General features: G+C 61.1%; 2 protein-coding genes across 3 annotated transcripts in view; one reads left to right on the top strand and one right to left on the bottom strand.

Annotated features, from left to right (window-relative positions):
* SH3GL1 (SH3 domain containing GRB2 like 1, endophilin A2) overlaps positions 1 to 10,213 on the top strand; it is a 28,764-nt gene extending 18,551 nt beyond the window's left edge. The window contains exons 2-10 of one of the 2 annotated variants that reach the window (XM_050910432.1): positions 776 to 844; positions 957 to 1,029; positions 1,673 to 1,816; positions 3,575 to 3,708; positions 4,975 to 5,133; positions 5,701 to 5,804; positions 7,443 to 7,567; positions 8,043 to 8,099; positions 9,842 to 10,213. In XM_050910432.1, coding sequence (XP_050766389.1) covers positions 776 to 844; positions 957 to 1,029; positions 1,673 to 1,816; positions 3,575 to 3,708; positions 4,975 to 5,133; positions 5,701 to 5,804; positions 7,443 to 7,567; positions 8,043 to 8,099; positions 9,842 to 10,038 — 1,062 coding nt within the window. In that variant the 3' untranslated portion in view covers positions 10,039 to 10,213. The remainder of the gene's footprint in view (positions 1 to 775; positions 845 to 956; positions 1,030 to 1,672; positions 1,817 to 3,574; positions 3,709 to 4,974; positions 5,134 to 5,700; positions 5,805 to 7,442; positions 7,568 to 8,042; positions 8,100 to 9,841) is intronic. The other variant, XM_050910433.1, reaches the window with a different exon arrangement.
* A 2,007-nt stretch (positions 10,214 to 12,220) lies between these two features.
* Positions 12,221 to 15,957, bottom strand: MPND (MPN domain containing). Its single transcript, XM_050910792.1, is given in 15 exon segments — positions 12,221 to 12,480; positions 12,590 to 12,682; positions 12,921 to 13,010; positions 13,087 to 13,157; positions 13,248 to 13,416; positions 13,498 to 13,574; positions 13,677 to 13,749; positions 13,875 to 13,971; positions 14,081 to 14,165; positions 14,237 to 14,408; positions 14,410 to 14,469; positions 14,472 to 14,717; positions 14,810 to 15,016; positions 15,019 to 15,038; positions 15,951 to 15,957. Coding segments are annotated over 15 exon segments (1,554 nt in total). The 3' UTR covers positions 12,221 to 12,393.
* Between the last annotated feature and the right edge of the window lie 2,608 nt (positions 15,958 to 18,565).

The raw sequence follows: 18,565 nt of genomic DNA on the forward strand, positions 1-18,565 counted from the left end.
CAGCTCGGGCAGTTGAATGGTGAGGTTTAGGGAGCAGGGGTCTTTTCTTAGACCAAGCGATATTTAGAAGCAAGCTGACAAGCCCTTCACACAAATAGCCAAAAGCAGCCCTGTCTTTGCAGCTTGTCAAACATCTCACCTTTTCACTAGTTTTAGAACAGGCGTCAGAGACGCTTTGATAAATGGATTTGAAAACTTTACCGTAGCTTCTGCAGATCTCTTTATCCTCCGCTTACAAAGAATTCAAACCCCCGTGCCCCAGATCCTGAGCTCCTCCAGCATTTCCCCTAGGAGTGATGGCTTAGGGCTTCGAGAGGTCTCTGCTCGCTCCAGACTCTGTTCTTGTGCTGGCTGCTGTGAGCAGAGTGTGTTCATTCCCTGTTTACTTGCATTTTGCCGTGTGTGAAACTGAAGCCTTGGCTCAAAATGGAGTTGAGAGACAATTCTGCTGCTTGCTTTTTCCAGCAAGCGTTGGAGTTGGAGCCGTGTGGTGTGATTTAAGGAGCTGCGTAGCTTCTGTTGGGTGAGGAATATCCTGACTGAGCCGTGCTTTGGGAGGGTAGGAGATGCTTGGATTTTTAGTATGACATTGTTAGCAAAGAGCCACGTCTTTTTGATGTGCTTTGGGCTGTTCCTGCCACCTCCTTTCTCCTGCAGATGCTGTCTGGAGCACCCCTCTTCCCTTTCTGTCCCAGGGACTTACGGCGTGAGGTATAGGGAGCTTTAAGCGGTTAGTACCATGCCTGATTCCTCCTCCCTTGTTTTTTTTCTGCAGCTGGTCAGCGAGAAGGTCGGAGGGGCTGAAGGGACCAAGCTAGACGATGACTTCAAGGAAATGGAAAAGGTGAGTAGGGAACAAGAGAAATCTCTAAAATCGCCCATATAACTCCTCTGTGACCTTGCCGAAGCCCTGAGCTGATCGTCACTGCTGCTGGGTCATCTTGTCTTTCCTACAGAAAGTGGACCTGACCAGCAAGGCAGTTACAGAAGTATTGACCAGAACAATAGAGTACCTCCAGCCGAACCCCGGTGAGTGCCTGGGCCTCTCCTGTCCCCTTACCTCTGCCCCCCAGTTTTCCAGGGAAAGAGGCAGAGGGGGCAGAGAGACATCAGAACCTTTTTGGCCCCGAGATATTGGTCACCAGCCCACATTCGAGATCAGGCGACTCAGGTGAAGATCCAGATACCCCTCTTGTCCTGTGCTGTGTTCCTGGGCTGTAAGACACCGCTGTTGCTGTTGAACAGTGAAAGAAGAGACACATCTTTCGCCTTGGACCTAGAGAGGCTCTGAAGGGGACCCGTTTTTCTTGAGATGTCCAGTAAAAGTGGCGTCTCTGGGCTGGGAAGGGGTGGCTGGCTTTGTAGGCATCGCCTCTGGAGGCTGCTGTCCTGCATGCATCCAGCCAGCTCGTTCAGAGAGCGCTCCAGGGACTATGGGAGGGCTGGGGAAACTCCTTTGGCCTTCACTGGCGAGCTGTGGGGAACTATTTTTGCTTGCTGTCTTGGAAAAGAAACTTCTCTTTTCGTAGCGAATGATATTTCTGGTAGATGAAGACAATAGAGTTTCTTGGCTTTGGGTGTAGCTTTAAAAAAAAGAAAAAGTTGGCAGTGGCCAGCAGCTGCTGGCACGTCCAAGTAATTGCAAACACGGCTGTGGCTGTTTCTGTGCCAGCTTCCAGAGCCAAGCTAACCATGCTCAACACGATGTCGAAGATCCGCGGGCAGGTGAAGAACCCCGGCTACCCGCAGTCGGAAGGGCTGCTGGGGGAGAGCATGATCCGATACGGCAAGGAGCTGGGCGAGGACTCCAACTTCGGTGAGTGTCCCATCAGGCCAGCTCCCCCGAGGAGCATGCAGATGAGATGGCGAAGGCTGCTGCCAAATTTCCAAGCTGTTATTCTAAATTCTGGAAGGGCTGTGTGACCCTTCGCGTCACCTAGCAGGACTGGGGGGCTCTTAAAAGAGGTTCGAAGGCTTCCACCCAGGGCGGCAGGGAAGGGGCGAGCAGAGCCCGTGTTTTCCTGGATCCCAATCCATGGCATCACATGCAAAACCACCTCTTAATGCTTTTTTATTAAACACTGAGATAAATTTGCGTGTAGGAAAAAATGCTTCCTTGCTTCTAAACTGAACAACGGTGACGTGGAAACTAGATTGAGCGAGATTCGGAGTTTTACGGTGCAGTTTCCAGCTAGAGCTCTGCTATAGGGAGGCTGTAGCCAAGAAATCTTTTTGTGTGGCGATTTCTCATAACCACGTGTGACTTGCAGGGAGGAGGGGGGTGAAGCCTTTCGGTGACATCAATTTTAATCCACTAAAACATCAGCCTGCGCACGTGACAGACCTGGTACAGTGCACAGCTGTCTGATGGCTTCCAGCGCAGGGAGGAGCCTTCTTGGCTCTGGAAAATTAAAAAGCTCTGGCTACTTTGTGGGAATGATGAAGGATTCTCGAGAGTGTGGCCAACTCAGAGCCCTGCATCTCTCTTGGCTTGCGGGAACCGGAGTTGTTACAGAGAGCAAGGGGGAAGGAAGTTTTTATAAAAACACACCAAACCTGATTTCCTTTAATAGCTTCTCTTTAAAGGAACACTTAACTTGATAAATTTCTATGTTAGTACTGCATCCCTCCCTAGGACAGGTTATCTAGAGTTATCGCAGTCGAAATAACTCTTCTTGTATATTTATTTTTCCAGCTGGGCAGTAGAGTGATGTTTTCACTTTACCCTCTGTTTCACTTGTGTGTTCTCCTGTGCTAATGTAGTGCTGAAACAGTTAGTTTGCCAAAACTGCACGGGAATAATTTAATCTATAAATGGTTTCCACTGGAATAAAAGGCCAAGACTAAATATGCTTTGCTGTAAGTCCATCTGGCTTAACTGTCATTGTGGCAGGAGCCTTAGAAAAGCATGAAACTAAATAGGTTTCAATAAGCAACTTTGAGCCCTCTAATTCAGAGGGGAGGAGAAGGCATAAGGTTGGCCCAGTAAAGGTTAGTGTCTAAAATGAATAAAAGGCTGCAGGTCTGCTGCCGGCATCTGGGGAAACTTGAAAAGTTGGTCAGAGCGCTCTGGGCTTAAAATTGTCTGAAGAAAAGGGTAGCCAGGCTGGATCAGACCAAACGCGCCTCTGCCCCGGGCTTCTCTTGCCAGCCTTGGCCAAGGAGCAGAGCAAGGTTAAAGCACTGCATGGCCAATTAGCAGCTCAGCGCCTCCCTGAGCTAACAGGGAGTTTAAAAATACTGCTTTTTAAAATATTTTTACCTTCTCCTTCCTCTGTGTAGTTGGTAGAGATTGTTCCTGTTTTTCAGAAGCATGTTGGTGAAGCGTCTTGTGCGGAGTCAGTACCAACAGGCAATTGCCTGCTCTCACGCCGGGCACCGCTTGCTCCGTGCCAGGCTGAGAGATTTGCTCCAGATAGAAGCGTGGGGGCGTTGGACGGGGGACGGAGCTTGCACACGCTGGGTGTCTTGGCAGAATGGCTCTGCATGCAGCCGCCACAGACTTCGGCTCTGTTTAACTGGCTGGCCCCTTCTCCCTTCTCCCTTTCTCTTCCCTTCCTTTTCTCACTCAAAGGCGATGCGCTTCTTGATGCTGGCGAATCTATGAAGCGGTTGGCTGAAGTGAAGGACTCACTGGATATTGAAGTCAAACAAAATTTTATTGATCCCCTCCAGAACCTGTGTGACAAAGACCTGAAAGAGATCCAGGTAAACACCTCGGTGTTTTTCTCTCTTCCTCATCTCTTTCGTTTCTGGCCTCTTCTGGCTATTAGTGCATGTAACCGCTTGCTCTGTCGTGGTGGGAACCAAGGACTCGCATAAGTAGCAGGACTGTTCCCCTGCACTGTGCCTGCTTTCTCTCTCCAGATTCCCTAGTATTTCCTCCCTGCTCAGCACCGCTGCTGCTACTGCTCCCGAGCAGCTCGTAAGGCTGGATGCAGGTTTGAATGGTTCTTCATTCATCGTGTTTAATCGAGGATGCTGTGGGAGTAAGTCCCAACATGCGTTCTGGGCTTGCTGAAATTGGTTCTTTGTGCTGTGAGCTCCCAGCCGTGTTACCTTTGGGCTGCCTGGCATTAAACTTCACAGTGTTCTTTACAGCTGCTGGCTCTATTCTGTTAGTAGCCTGGATCCTATAACGCAATTTGAGCAACGAGCTATGAGCAAGCTTCCCTCTAGGCCTCTTAGGCAGCATCTCAAGAAGGCCCTTCGGTGTCTCGCTGGGGAGATGCGGAGCTTGGTAGCTCCCGTGTGCTACCGCAGAGACAAGTCCGTGCAAAGCACAGCCAGGCTTTGTAATAGGATCCATCCCAACCTGTAATTCACAAGGCAGCTCTCTCGAGTGAATTTTCGCTTACAGTGGTGTCCCAGATAAAATAACCGCCAACTACTGTTTCAGTACTTATCTGTACTCCAATTCTGCAGGCTGCCGTAAAGCTAATTTAAACAGCCCTGCCCTAAGCAGTCAGGGGATGCAGTGCCCAGAACCTGCATCCCAATTCCTGATATCCAGAGATCCCTGTCGCTCCTGGGGAGCTGAAAGTAGCAGGCCAACTCTTCCTCTTACCAAAAGGCTTGCCTGGGGAACAGACCCGGGCTGCTCCCTGCAGTGTTTTCCTCCAGCTCTCAGCTGGAAGGGGGTGAAATCACATCGTCATGCCAATGTGTTGAGGGTTGTTTCTTAGTAAAAAGCCCCCGCAGCCACAGCAGTAATCCTTGCCGAACTGAGTTCGGACGGTCCGCTCCTCCCTGTCGCCTCGCAGCAGCCCTGCCGTGCAGCTCTCCGTCACGTCCTGGAGCCTCTCCGGAGCCTGAACAAAGGTGGGAGCCACAGAAGCGTGTGCTCCGAGATCAGGTTTCTGAAACAAACTTGGCCTGTAACTAGAGCTGCCTTCCCAGCAGGAGAGCTTGGCTGCTCCCAATCTCTGGCTTCTCCTTCTTTTCCTTTACTGTTCATAACCATCCTCTTCCCAGCACCATCTCAAGAAGCTGGAAGGCAGACGCTTGGACTTTGACTACAAGAAGAAACGACAGGGCAAAATCCCCGATGAGGAACTTCGACAGGCCATGGAGAAATTTGAAGAGTCCAAGGAAGTAGCGGAGACCAGTATGCACAACCTCCTAGAAACTGATGTGAGTGCATGGGGGGAGCGCCGGCTCCTCTGCCCCAGGCTGAGAGCTGCCGGGTGGGTTGTGTGTTTCTGTGTACACGAGGGTGGGATCTCTTGAGGGATGCAGAAGTTAGACATTAATTTCCACTCTCATTTTTGCAAGCATGATTTTTGCTCTCTGAATACCCAGATCTGAGTGCCCAGCACATGGCTTGGCAGGCCTCTTCTTCTTTCTGTGGCCCCTCTTCCTGATCCAGCTCTTGGCCAGAGGAGAGGCTGTGGCTTGTACCAGAACAGGTCTCTTCTCAATGGGCTGGTGGGCGTAAGTTTGGGCAGGTAACGCAGCTTAGTTGGGAAGGAATTGAACAGCTAGCAAAGCCCAGAGAGTGTTAGGAGGTGTCCTCTGTCCTGCTGAGTCTCGGCCAGTGCCTGACCTCTGATGTCTGAAATCCCAAACCTTCTCCTTATCTCCCCGGGCAGTTGCCCTTTGTACACGTTCCCCAGTATGGTCCTGGCCCCCGTGCTCAATGCCGGAATCTCCTGTCAGCTGGGGAGAGCCATTCATCCCACCTTGGTGTGATTCTCGCAGATCGAGCAGGTGAGCCAGCTCTCAGCCTTGGTGGACGCCCAGCTGGACTACCACAGGCAGGCCGTGCAGATCCTGGATGAGCTTGCGGAAAAACTCAAACGCAGGTGAGTCCCGGGTTGCTGTAGGCTCTCTCAGTTTTCACAGCCACAAGCTGTCCCTGTGGTACTTGTCTGTAAATACCTGACCATCCCTCTAAAATCTATCTCCTGGCGTTAAAAGCCGCTTCTTGCAATCCCTAGAGCTTCAATCCAAACTTCCTCCAGGTTGGAGGGAGCGATGCGAGCTGCACAACCCGCTTTCAATGACGGGCACATCCTGACATCTGAAACAAAGCCTCCGTGCTTGCGTCTTGGGCAGGTGGTCTCTGCTGGGCTGAACCCTGCCTGAATCGGGCTGTGCTGCTCCCAGGGAGGCTGGAATTGAATTTGGCAGGGGTGGAGAAGAAGGGTGAAATCCCCTTCGTGCCAGGGCTCACGGCTCCTGGCGCTGTGGGCGTTGAGCATGGGGAGTGTCCCCCGAGAAGTGCCTTTTGGCCAGACCCAGGATTGAGTCAGAAGTTGCGGCATGCTGTCGGAGCAGATGGCTCGGATGTCACGAGCTGGACGTGCCTGTCACCCTGTGTCACCTGGAACTGCCTAGCCTGGAGTCTTTGTGCCATTAGCTTCAGTGGTGGTTAAGGAGAGCACCTGGACGTTGGCCATGGTTGTGGCCCAGAAAGGTCCGTGTCAAGGGCTCCCAGTTGCTCTGAAGACCAGAAGGTGAAGGCAACGTGGTGGGGATGACGTAGTGGCCACAGGCCAGTGGAAGAGCACCTACATCACCTCCTTAAAGGCAGGCATCTGTGACCCCCTCGCCAGAACCCTCGTTTTCCAGCAAGCCCTACTCTCCCTTCTGTCTGCGTGGCGGTCTCCCGGTAGATAGTGCTGCAGATGTGGCACTGCCGCGCGTGCTCTGGAGTTTGGAGCCACGTGAGCTGGTGAAAGGCAGATGGGTGTCTGGCACACAGGAGCAGGGAGAGCCGCGGAGCTGCCTGGTCTTGCTGCTCTCCCTGCCCCTCCTCGAGTGCCTGACCTCCGCAGCGGCGCCGGGGAACGTGCGGTCGCCGCCGAGGTGCCAAGAAACACAGAGCTGCTGTTGAAATACCGAGCGAGCTCGTTCACACGACTGCCGTGACTTGCACGGTCGTTCTTCCTGCTGCTCTGTCTCACCTGAGCAAGCGTCTCCCCAAACCCTGGCCAAGGAAGGAGAGGTGGCTTCGTTGCATCTGGGGCTTCCCTGCGGAGCCGGGGACGTGCCTTCCTCAGCCTGGCGCAGGGTGGCTTGGACGGAGCCAGGGCAGCCTCTCCGCTTCTCGGGGCGATTTGGCGATGCTGCCCTGCTGTTCTTTCCTCGTAGAAGAAACTGCTGAGTGGATCCCGTGTCTGGTTTGAATTAAGAAGAGCTGGGAGGATCCTGCCAAGTGTGTGTTTTCCAACTGCAGCACGAGTGTCCTCTGCTGGCCTGAATTGCCTGAGACACCTCCGTAGCAAAGCCTGGGGCATGTGGCCCTCTCTTAAGGGTCAGGTCCCAAACCCTGGGCAAGATCCATCTTCAAAATGCTCCAGCACAGAGGGTTGTGCAGATTCTTGTCTACAAACCAATTTGCTCCCCTGCGTAGCCACCGAGGAGAATAAATATCACGTTGATCTCATCATACGCTGTTTCATATTTCAATTTATCCACATTTCTTTTCCTTCTTCCAGAATGAGGGAGGCCTCCTCGCGTCCCAAGAGGGAATACAAGCCCAAACCCAGGGAGACATACGACTTTGGAGACACTGACCAATCTAACGGGGGCTTCTCTTGCAATCCTACCCCCAAAGTCTCAGGTAAAGTTGTCCCGTGTGTGTGCACACACAGGTGCCTCCGGAGCAGCCTCCTGGGGATGGAGGGGAACTGCTCTGCCTGGAAATGATGTTTCTGGTGTGCTGGATGTGCCTGCGTGAGCTGATGGCTCTGAAAAATGTCAGAAATGCCTCTGGACTCGGGCTTTTTTCTCTCGGGGCCCAGCAGCCTTCATTATATTGGCTTTGGGGACGTCCCAGTGGGGTCTCCAGCCTGGGCCACTCACCTGTAGTGCCCAGTCAGTGCCAGCAGTGGCAGACAGGAAAAATGAAGCATCTCTCGCTCCCTCCTCGTCTTCCATCGTGCTGCATTCGTCCCTCCCTGGTCCCGGCGAGGCAGGCGGGTTTCTAACACGGCATGTGGGCCGCCCTGTTTCTCCTAACAGATCCTCCCTTTGGGCCCTGCCTTTCCCTCTCTCCAGTTCACGTTGTTTTAAGCATGTCTCTTTTTGTTTGGAAGCAGCTTCCTCCTCTTTCCGATCCGACAAGCCGTCCCGGGCCTCCGTCAGGAGTATCCGTGAGTTTCCTCCCTCTGCACTGCATGATGTGTGACCATCTCTCCCCATCCCTCCTCGCTCCTCCTTCCATGATGCTGCCGCTTGGAGCCGCTAATACCTCCGTGCTGAGCCTGGCCAGCAGAACAGCTAAGCTAAGCTGAGCTAAGCCTCAAGCTAAGCCCCAAATTAAAACCGCCACGCTATATTGGTATTTACCACCCCAAAGCTGGGGCCTTTGCTCACCCGGAGGAGTTGTAGCAGCTATCGTCACGCAGGCATGTCCTGCGTGAGGCCACAGGGATCAGATGCTCTTCCACGAGGTATCAGACATCTCGAGGATTACCCCGTTCTCGTTACAAGCACCCAGCCTGGATCTCTCCCACTCCCGCTCGTGCTGCACCCCCGTACCCCACTGCTGAAGGCTGGAGGGAGCGGGTAGAGCCTCGGCACGCCGAGTGGGTTTTGTGGTCCCAACTGGGCAGTGAGGAGCCTCGAATGAGTTGTGACCGTGGGGTCTGCAGGTCAGCGTTCCTGCTGAAGGGACCCAGAGGGGGTTCCGTTGGGGTCCTGAGGCCAGGCTGGGTCTGTGGCTCAGAGCCATCGCGGTGGGGAAAGCTCGTGGTGGTGCAGCAAAGGGGCAGGAGGACTTGAGGAGCCTGGCGCAGGGGAAGTGCTGTGGTGGTGGGAGCAGCCTGGTATTTTGGGAACTTGTCTCAAAAACATGAACCTGCTTGGCTGCCGCTTTTGGTGTTTTCCGAGTTCTTTTCTAACGCTGGGTCCTTTCTTGCTGCGGATGTTCAGCAGACCAGATGTGCTGGCTGCCGTTCGTGCCGTTCCCCCTGCCCTGGTTGGAAGAGCTCTAGCACAGAGGGAGGGGAACGGGGCCCTGCAGACCCTGGTGGCCTGTATTAGCTCGGTCCCTTTTCAGTAGGATCCCTACAGCTGCAAAGCCGAGTGCCTGCCTAGCCCAAAACATGAGTGCATAGACAGAGCAAACAGCAGCTTTCCCTGCTACGAAAAAATCCCCTTTGCAGTCAAAAGGTCTGATGCTTAAATCATGGAGCTGAGATGGGGGAAAAAAGACTTTGGTTTTCTCCCCATTTTTGGGGGGGCCTTGCATGCAACACCGAGCTGCTAATTGATTTGAAGCCGTCTGCCCAGGGAGGCAGTCGCAGTCCTCTCCATCCCATCGCCCTCAGGCTCGGGGTGACCCCCAGGATCCTCCTCCACCACGTACTGATGTCTAACCTGGTTGTTGACTAAGTGACAAACTGGACAGCAGGTTCTCTGATCTCTGGAGGAATAACGTGGCTTTTCACCACCTGGTTTCTAGTGTGGTGGTCTAATTTAGGTTGGAGTTTAGCTTAGAGCAGGGGAAGTCCAGGCAGGAACAGGCAGCACGGGGTGCTGGAGGCAAGGGTCTGCTTTGGGAGAAGCTCATGGTTGCAGCAAGAAAGCAGAGGAACTAGTGAGCTAAAAGCCAGGGAGGAGTTTAACTGAGTTAATGCTTTACCATCGTGGGGGCAAAGTGAAGGGCCAGCTTCTCCCGGGCAGGGCAGAGCCGGGTTGTGAAACCAGTTGTGCAAGCTTTGGCTCTGGCAGAGCCGGCAATCCACCAGCGCGGTGTCCAGATCCGGCATCCACCAGCGCGAGCGGCAGGAATCCCCGGCATCGGCAGAGCCGGGGGCTTGAGGAAGAGGGTGTGCAGGGGGTCTGGCTCACCTCTCTTCCCCCCCCCTCTGCCCCCCGCTTCTCCCCGCAGCCCCCCTGGACCAGCCCTGCTGCAAGGCTCTCTACGACTTTGAACCCGAAAACGACGGCGAGCTGGGCTTCAAGGAAGGCGACATCATCACCCTGACCAACCAGATCGACGAAAACTGGTACGAGGGCATGATCAACGGCCAGTCGGGCTTCTTCCCCCTCAACTACGTGGAAGTGCTGGTTCCGCTACCTCAGTGAAACGGCATCGCTCCTGTCCCTCCTCTGCTCGCGCGGGGCCGAGCCTCCATTCCACCTCCATCCTGACACTGGCCCTCTCCGGCGGCGGCGCAGTGTTATCCCTGCGTCACCTCGGGGCGAGATTGCCACCAGGGAACAAGCCAGAAGGGTCAAACGGCCCCCCCACCCCCTGTGAATTTGGTTATTTTGATTTTTTTTTTTTTTTTTTTTTTTTTGGTGTCCTTCTGGTGCTTGAACTTCGGTACTTTGCGCGCCCTGCCAGGTCCCCCCCGGCTGTACGATTGTCGCAGGCCTCTCCCTGTCCAGTTTTTGTCTTTTCCTTTGGGTCAAGCATCCGGATGAGCCAGGTGGGAGAGCCGGGAATGCATCCTTCGCGCTGAGCATCAGCGTGGGGAGACACACGGCCCAGGGGCAGGGGGGGGCAAAGCAGCCCCCAGCCTCACCGAGGGGCAACCCCTTCGCCCCCCGCCCCGTTGAACACTACCCCTCTCCCCGCGGATGCCCAACCTCCCTACAGCCCAACACCGCTGCGGGACCCCGGCTCTCCCCGCTCCCGGGGGGCTCAGGGGAGGGATGCCGTGGCACAGCAACACTACACCACCCATCAAACACTAAGCCAGCCCCGCGGCGCGGGTGCTGAGCCCTGCCTGGGGCTCTGTGCCATCCCTCCCCACCCCGGAGGGACAGAGCAGGGCTGTCCCCTGCCTGCTGTTAGCCCTCTGCCCCCTCCCTGCAGAGCTCGACTCCAAAGGAGGTGGCTGCTCCCTTTAGCCCTTGATTTTAAGTATTTTAAGTCAAGTTGCTTCTGGACCTTGGGCTTTTCCTATTACAGACCCTGCCGAGTCGGTCAGAGCTGGGGGATAATTTGAGGTGGGGGGGGGAATCGGGCCACAACCCGGGGTCTACCCACCGCGGGGCAGAGCAGGTCGCGGCTCCTCTCCCTCGAAGGCTCTGCACTTACTCTCCCCTGGGGAGCCGTCGGCACCCTGTGCCGCAGAACCGGGGCTCACGGCTGCGGGGCTGGAGCTCGGCTGACCCTCACGTGCCTTTCCTGTGCCCCCCCACAGCGACCTTCCTTTGGGGGGGACAACCTGCCCTCTGCCACTGGGTTTGGTGGGAAAAGGTATCGTACATCTCAGCGCCGCTTCTGCCGCCCCTTAGCCCCGAGCCTCCCTGCGTGTTCCTTATCATGGGGGTCAGGATGGGGCCCGGCAGTGCTCACCCCATCTCTCACTCGACTCCGTGGCTTTCCTTGCTAGAAAAGTGGTCTCTTCCCCCCTTCCTCGGCCTTGGCTGGGCTCCGGCACCTCTCCTCCTCGGCTACCACCATCTCTGCCTGGCCAGGGGCCGAGCCCCAGCTCCGCACCGGGCCCGTGCTGCAGCACGTCCCTGTCCCTGCTGCTCCCGGCTCCCGTTACAGTTACACAGCCCCTTTTTAATGATTTTAACCGTGCATGTCGATGTATGTCTGATCCCCTGCCGCGCTGTGCTCCGAGCAGGCTGACCGGTGACCCCGGTCCCAGACGCTGGGGGCACGGGGCAGCTCCCCCTCGCTCCCAGCAGTGCAGGGAGCCCAAGGGACCGGTGTCCTCGGGGCCCTCGCCTCTGTCCCCTCCCTGGTGGGGACTGGGGTCACATCCCGGGAACGCTGGCTCCCGCTCAGGTGGATTGAAATGCGTTTTGTCAGCTGGGACAACTTGCTAGACCATTTTTTGTAATGGTTTCTCCTGGTTTTTAGGGGGAAAAAAAAGACAACCCGCAGATCTCGACTTGTATCTCTCAATGAAAGTATTAAATGTTTTCTTCTTTCTAACGGCTGCATTCTCTGTGAGTGTGAGACTGGGCTCCGGGGGGGCCACGGCGGGATGGAGGAGCAGCTCCGGATGAACGTCCCCCTTGTTCAGCCCCCAAAACCAGGCAGCTGGATGGTGACTGCAGCCCGCGAGGCCACCGGCACCGTCCCTCACCACACCACCGGCAAGATGTCCCCAAGCCAGCGGAGCCGCACGCTGGCCGCCCCTCAGGAACTGCTTTTTAATCAACTACCACTTCCACAAACAACTTACAGCCGAGACTCCCACCACCACCACCACCACCCTCCCCTCCGCCGCTGCCCCGGGGCCGGCACAGCCGCGGGACACCCGGACGGCCGCTCCGAGGCAGGGCAGGAGCCGGTGGGGTCCCGGGACCCCTCGGGTGAGCTCCCTGGAGCAGCGGGCGATGCGGTGTCCCCGCAGCGCTGCCCCGCGCCAGGTCTGGATGAGCCCCTTGGGCTGGGGGGGGGGCTGCCGAGCTGAGCCGAGCCCTGGCTGCTGGGAAGGCACCTGGTCCGAGTCGAAGGGGGTTCCCGGCCCCTCAACTGCTGAGCTTGAGGAGGCTGTAGATCTGCTCCAGGATGTGGGTGAAGCTCTGGTCTTTGGGGGTGCGGGAGGCCAGGGAGCCCTGAGACGGGGATGCAGCCCGGTTAATTAAAACAGTGGGGTGGCTGGAGGTGATGCCCCGGCTAATGTCCCTTCCCCACCCAGCCCGGCGGAGGAAGCCCCCTCCTCACCTTCAGCTTGTCCAGGTAGGTCTGATCCTGACTCCACAGCTCCTGAAACTTCACCAGGTCGGGGGCTCCCTTATAAAACTCCACCAGCAGCGTCTGGGGTGGGGGGAGAGAGGGGCTGCAGGCACCGGGGCTGCCCCCGGCTCAGGCACGTGGCCCCTGCGGCACCGAGACCTCGGCAGCACGGTGGGGATGGAGAAGAGATTGTCACTGTCACCGGGGCTAACGGCAGGACGGGGACGGGTGGCGGAGGCCCAGCCAGCCCCCGATGGGGTCGGGGAGTTGTCCTTGATGGGGTGGATGGGGTTTTTTGGGGCCCCCACCCCACGCTCACCATCTCCTGCAGGACGTCGTTGGTGAGGAAGCCGTCCTGGATGTAGGCCACCTCCACGTCCATGGGGATGCCGTAGTCGTTGGGCCGTTGCTGGAGGATGGGGGAGCGGGGGGTCACCCCCATCCCAAATACCACCCCCCCCACCGCGGGGCCGGCGACCACTCACCTCCGGCGGCGGCATCACCCAGAAGGGCGCGATTTTGGACTCCACGCCGGGGTTGCCGTGATAGTAGGGTCCTGGGGGGGGGCGGGAAGAGATGGGGCTGACACGGGGTGGGGGTGACAGCAGCCCCAGCACCCCTGGGACCGCAGGGACCGGGTGCTCACCGCAGATGAGGGCCAGGCAGGGCTGGAAGCCGTTGCCGCTACCCTGCAGCTTGAGCTGATAATCCATCTGCGCATCGATGTCGTGCAGGGAGGGCAGCGCGGGGCCGAAGGGGTGGCTGTGGTACCAACCCACCAGCGACAGCCCCCGCAGGAACAGGCTCTGGCAGATCTGGGATGAGGAGACGCCGTGGGTCCGGGTCCCCTGGGGACCCCCAGGACCCCCCACCCACCCACCCATGGGCTGATTTACCTCCTCCTCCACGGCGCTGGCAGCCTCAGCATCACCCAGGCGGGTCCGGCACGGGAAGGCTCGCAGCACCGTCAGCACTGGGGGGGGGGGGGGGGCACAGGGGTGGGTGGCTCTGCCAGGAGCTGGGGGGGGGCGGGGGGGAGGACAGGGACCACCCACCCACCCACTGCGCTACCTACACTGTGTGTTGGTGTCCCACCGCCCACCCAGGTAGCCCACCACTTCGCTCCGCGTCAGGTGGCTGTGGAAATCCTAAAGGAAAAGGTTAAAATCAATGGTTTGGCTCCAAAATGATGCTGGGGATGCCCCCCTCCCCACAGGTGTCCCCAGCGCCATCAGAGATGTCCCAACCTGTCCCCCCTGGGGAGGGGACGCACCAGGAGCAGGAGGACGTTGCTGGAAATGGCCACGTTGAAGGGCTGGAACTTGTTGATGGCGGCGAAGGACGTCACCTCCACCAGGGTCTGGGGGTTCCTGGAAGAGCCGCAGCCCCGCTGCCACAGCCGCACCCAGCCCCTCCGGCACCCATGGGGCCGGCGGTGGCACCCGTGGGGCTCGGGTCCCCGTCCCCGTCCCACCCTACCTGGCCGAGTCGCGGGTGCCCAGGCTGCAGTAGCGGACGGGCACCCGGGGTTTGCTCTCCAGCCTTTTCACCGGGGGGCCGTGATCTGCGAAGCACAACGCCCCGTCACCGCTGCCGGGCTGCCCGGGGTCCCCCGGGACCCCCATGCCACCTTACCCGTCCCCGCTGGCTCTGCCAGGCTCTTGCACTGCTGCTTCTTGCTCCTCTCCTCCGGTTTTTTGGTAGCTGCCAGCTCCGGCACGGGCGCCCGACCCTCCCTCGTCGCCTCCTCCTCTTCCTCCTCAGGCATCTCCTCCTCCTCACCCTCGCTGGCCAGGCTCTGCGGGCAGCACAGGGCTGCCACCCACCCTGCCACCCACACTGGGGGCACCCAAGGGTCCCAGGGGGGGGGGGGGTCCCGACCCACCTCCTCGGCGGGCGGCGCGTTGGGCTGGTGCTTGCGCAGCCAAGCGGCTTTGTACTGGTCCAGCTTCTGGCCCTTGTAGCGGACGGATGCCCAACCGCACCCCGACTTCTTGGCGGGGTTCACCAGGCGCTTGCAGTGGGTGGCCCAGGCGCTGGGCGAGTTGAAGACCTGCCCTGTCTCCTGCCAGGTGATGGTCCCGTCCGCCCCCAGGTCCCCCACGAACTTCTTGCCCTGGGGAGTATGGGGTGAGCCAGGGAGACACCCGCCGGTCCCCTGTTCCCCATCCCTGTCCCCATCCCGTGTCCCCACGCCGGCCGGCTCACCAGGTAGTAGATGGAGAGGACGCCACGGGCCGGCTCGAGGAGCCCGTCGCGGAGCAGGACGCGGAGGGTGATGCCGCGGCGGGTGAGCACGGCCCCCCGGGTGCCCCCCGCCGCCTTCGCCCCGCTCCCGGCCTCCGGCTCGGCCTCCGCCTCGTCCAGCCCCGGCTCCAGCTCGTCCTCGTCCTCCTCCAGGCACTCGTCCCCGCCGCCGGGGAGGCGGCCGCCAGCGCTGCAGGATGGGACACGCCATGTCGGGTCCTCCCTGGGGGCAGCACCCATGGGTGTCCCCCCCGTGAGAGCACCCTTGTGTCCTCCCACCTCGTGGATGGGGACACTGGGACAGGGATGCACAGGGACGTGGGGACAGGAAGATGTGGACGTGGGGACACAAGCACACAGGGACGCAGGAAGAGGGGACACAAAGACATGGAGGGGGATGGACAGAGGGACAGGAGGACTCAGGGACAGGGGGATGAGGGAGAGGGGACCCAGGGCCAGGAGGATGGGGGACACTGGTGGCGGTGTGAGGACACAGGGACATGACGATAGAGGACTAGGGGACACGGGGACATGGCTGGGGGACACGGGGACATGACATGGGACACGGGGACATGGGGACACGGGGACAAGGCTCTCCTGGTGCCCAGAGCCTGGTCTGACCCCAGAGGGGTGCGGGGGGGGGAACAGGAGGGGCGCAGCCCCCGGCCCCTGCTCTGCTCCCGCCCCACGGGTGTCCCGGGCTGCCCCCATCCCTGCCCCACGCCATGCCCAGGGTGTCCCTATCCCCACCCCGTGGGTGCCCGGCCGTGTACAGGCGTGCAACGAGGGTCCCGCGTGTCCGTGCACTTGCGTGTACGTGTGTGTGAGCATGCGCAGGTACACACGTGTGTGCACGGAGGGGCGGGGGGGGTGTGCACGCAGGTGCAGGTGTGCGCGCGCGCGTGTGCGTGCGTGCCCCGGCTGTGGGGGGGGGTGTGGGGTGTGCGCGTGTGCGCGGTGCGTGTGCGCGTGTCCCCGGCCGGTGCGGGCGTCCGCGGGCGTCCGGTGCGTGTGTCTGTGCAGGCGTGCCCGGTGCGTGTGTCTGTGCGTGCCCGGTGCGCGCGTGCGAGCGGCGCGCGCCCGCCCGCCCGCCCGCCGGTACCTGCCATGCTCCGCTCCCGCCGCCGCTCCCGCCGCTCCCGCCTCCCCCGGTGCGCGCGGCGGCGGCGCCACGTGATGGGGCGGCCCCGCGCGCCCCGCCCCGCCCGGGGAGGAGGGGGGGGGGGATGACACCGGCACCGGGGGAGGGGGGGAACGAACGGACACACGGGAACCTGCTGCGGGGGGGGGGGGGGGGCGACGGCCCCGCACCTGCCCCACCGCGGGGGACGCGGGAACGCAGACCCGCACCGGGGCCCTGGCCCCCCCCCGCCCGGGTCCGCGCCCCGGCCGGGGACAGCCGCCCGCTGCCCTTCGCCCCGGCCCGGGGCGGGGCTGCCCGGTGCCCGCAGCCCGGGAGGCGCCGGCCCGGCCCGGCGGCACCTGCGGTTCCTGCAGCGGCGGCGGGGCGGACATGGCCCGGCCGGTGCCATCGCCCCGGCGGGACCGACCCCGGCCCCGGCACAGCTACGAGGGCTTCGTGGAGAAGCGGGGGCCGCGGGACCAGGTGGGCCGGCACCCCCCGGGACCGAGCCCCGGCACCCTCGCACCGACCCCCCGGTACCCCCCGGGACCGACCCCGGCACCCCCCGGGACTGACTCCTGGGTCCCGGGACCGACCCCCGGCACCTCCCGGGACCCAGTCCCGGCACCCCCTGGCACTGACCCCCCCGGGGACCGACTCCTCCCGGTCCCCTCCGCCGCCCGGGGCCGCGCCGGTGCGTTCCCCGCGGAGCCCGGTGCCGGTGCCCGGTGGCAGAGCTGAGTCCTGCCCCGCAGGGTTACCGGAGGGTCTGGGCCGGGCTGCGGGGGCTCACGCTCGCCTTCTACAGGGGGCCCCGGGACTGCGAGGTACGGGGGGGCCTCCAGGCAGGACCCCCGGGACTGGGACCCCCGGGTGGGCTGTCCTGGCCGAGGCCCTTGAGATTCCCCCAGGCTGGGACGCCCCCCGTGGGACCCCCGGAGGCTGGAGACACCCCCGGGCTGAGACACCCTCTCGGTGGGCACCCCCGGATGGGACCCCCATGTCTGGGACCCCCTCAGGGTGGGCACCTCCAGCCTGGTACCGCTGTGATGTCCCTGGGCTGGGACCCCCAAGGTGGGACCCCTGGGATGGCACCTGTGGGTGGGACTCCCAGGCCAGGACCCCCCCAGGGTGGGACCCGCAGGCTGGGACCCCTGTGACCCCCTGGGGCTGGGACCCCGGGATTGGGACCCCCCCTCCAAGCCGGGACCCCAGAGACACCTCTGGGTCAGGACCCCCTCAGGGTGGGTTCCCCCAGGCTGGGACCCCTGTGAGCCCCTCAGGGTAGGCACCCCCAGGCTGGGACCCCTGTGGCCCCCCCCAGCTGGGACCCCTGAGGTGGGACCCCCAGGACTGGGAACCCCTCCCTGAGGCTGGGACCCCAGAGACACCCCTGGGCCAGGATCCCCCCAGGCTGGGACCCCCAGAGTGGGACCTTTGAGGTGAGACCTCTGGGCTGGGACCTTTGGGTGACACTGGGGGGGGGGTCCCCCAGGCTGGGACACCCCCCCTCAGAGGTGAGGGTGGGAGCTCGACCTGGGACAGGGTGAGGGACAGGGGGACGGGGGGGGGGAGTGGCCCGGAGGGGGCTGAGGCCTGGCATGCTCGTGTCCATGGTGGTGGCCGGCGGGGGGGCCCACGCTTGCGTGCCCCCAGCCCCTGGAGGTGCTGGACCTGGGTGAGCTGGTGGCCGTGCGGGCTGAGGGCAGGGGCCTCGTCCTCAGGCTGAGGGGACGGGAGGTGACACTGAAGGTGAGGGGCACCCCAGGGGGGGCACCGAGGGGCTGGGGGCACCCGGGGGGCATCGGGGGTACCCGGGGGGGCTGGGGACACAGGGTAGCAGGGGGACATGGAGGGCATCAGGCAGGGCAGAGGAGGGGGCTGGGGGGACCCAGTGTCCTTGGTGGGGTGTTGGGGGACAGAGGGGCTGGGGACATGGTGGGGGGCACAGGTGGGGATGTGCAGGCGTGGAGGGGGACAGGGTTTGGGGGCTCCGGGGGACACAGGGGCGTGGGAGGGCACAACAGCCGGGACTGGGGGGCACAGGGAGCAGGATTTGGGGGTACAGAGGGGACAGGATTTGGGGACTGGGGGAACATAGGGGCACTGGGGGCTGGATTTGGGGGTACAGGGGGCAGAGGGGACAGGATTTGGGGACTGGGGGCACAGGGGGCAGGATTTGGGGGTGCAGGGGATGCAGAAGCAGAGGGACAGGGTTATGGGATGCAGGGGGCAGGCCTAGGGGGATGCGGAGGCTTGGGGGGGGCACAAGGGACAGGGTATGGGGACGCAGAGGGTGCAGGGGACAGGCCACCCTCATGTCCTGTGTGTCCCCCCCTGGCAGGCGGAGAGCTGGGAGGCGCAGGAGATGTGGCGGGGATTCATCCTGACCATGGCGGAGGTGGGCACGGGGTGCTGGCCCAAGGGGTCCCTGGGGGTCCCAGTGGCAGTGACCCCTCTGTGCCCATTGCCCCATGCCCCCCCCTGCAGATGAAGGTGCCCACCGACCTGGCGCTGCTGCCCGGCCACGTCTTCCAGCTCTCAGAGGCCCTGCGTGAGGAGCGGGACCGCAGGGCCACCCCCGGGCCACCCCC

Source organism: Gymnogyps californianus, chromosome 24 (genome assembly GCF_018139145.2).
Source record: "Gymnogyps californianus isolate 813 chromosome 24, ASM1813914v2, whole genome shotgun sequence".
Lineage (NCBI taxonomy): Eukaryota > Metazoa > Chordata > Aves > Accipitriformes > Cathartidae > Gymnogyps > Gymnogyps californianus.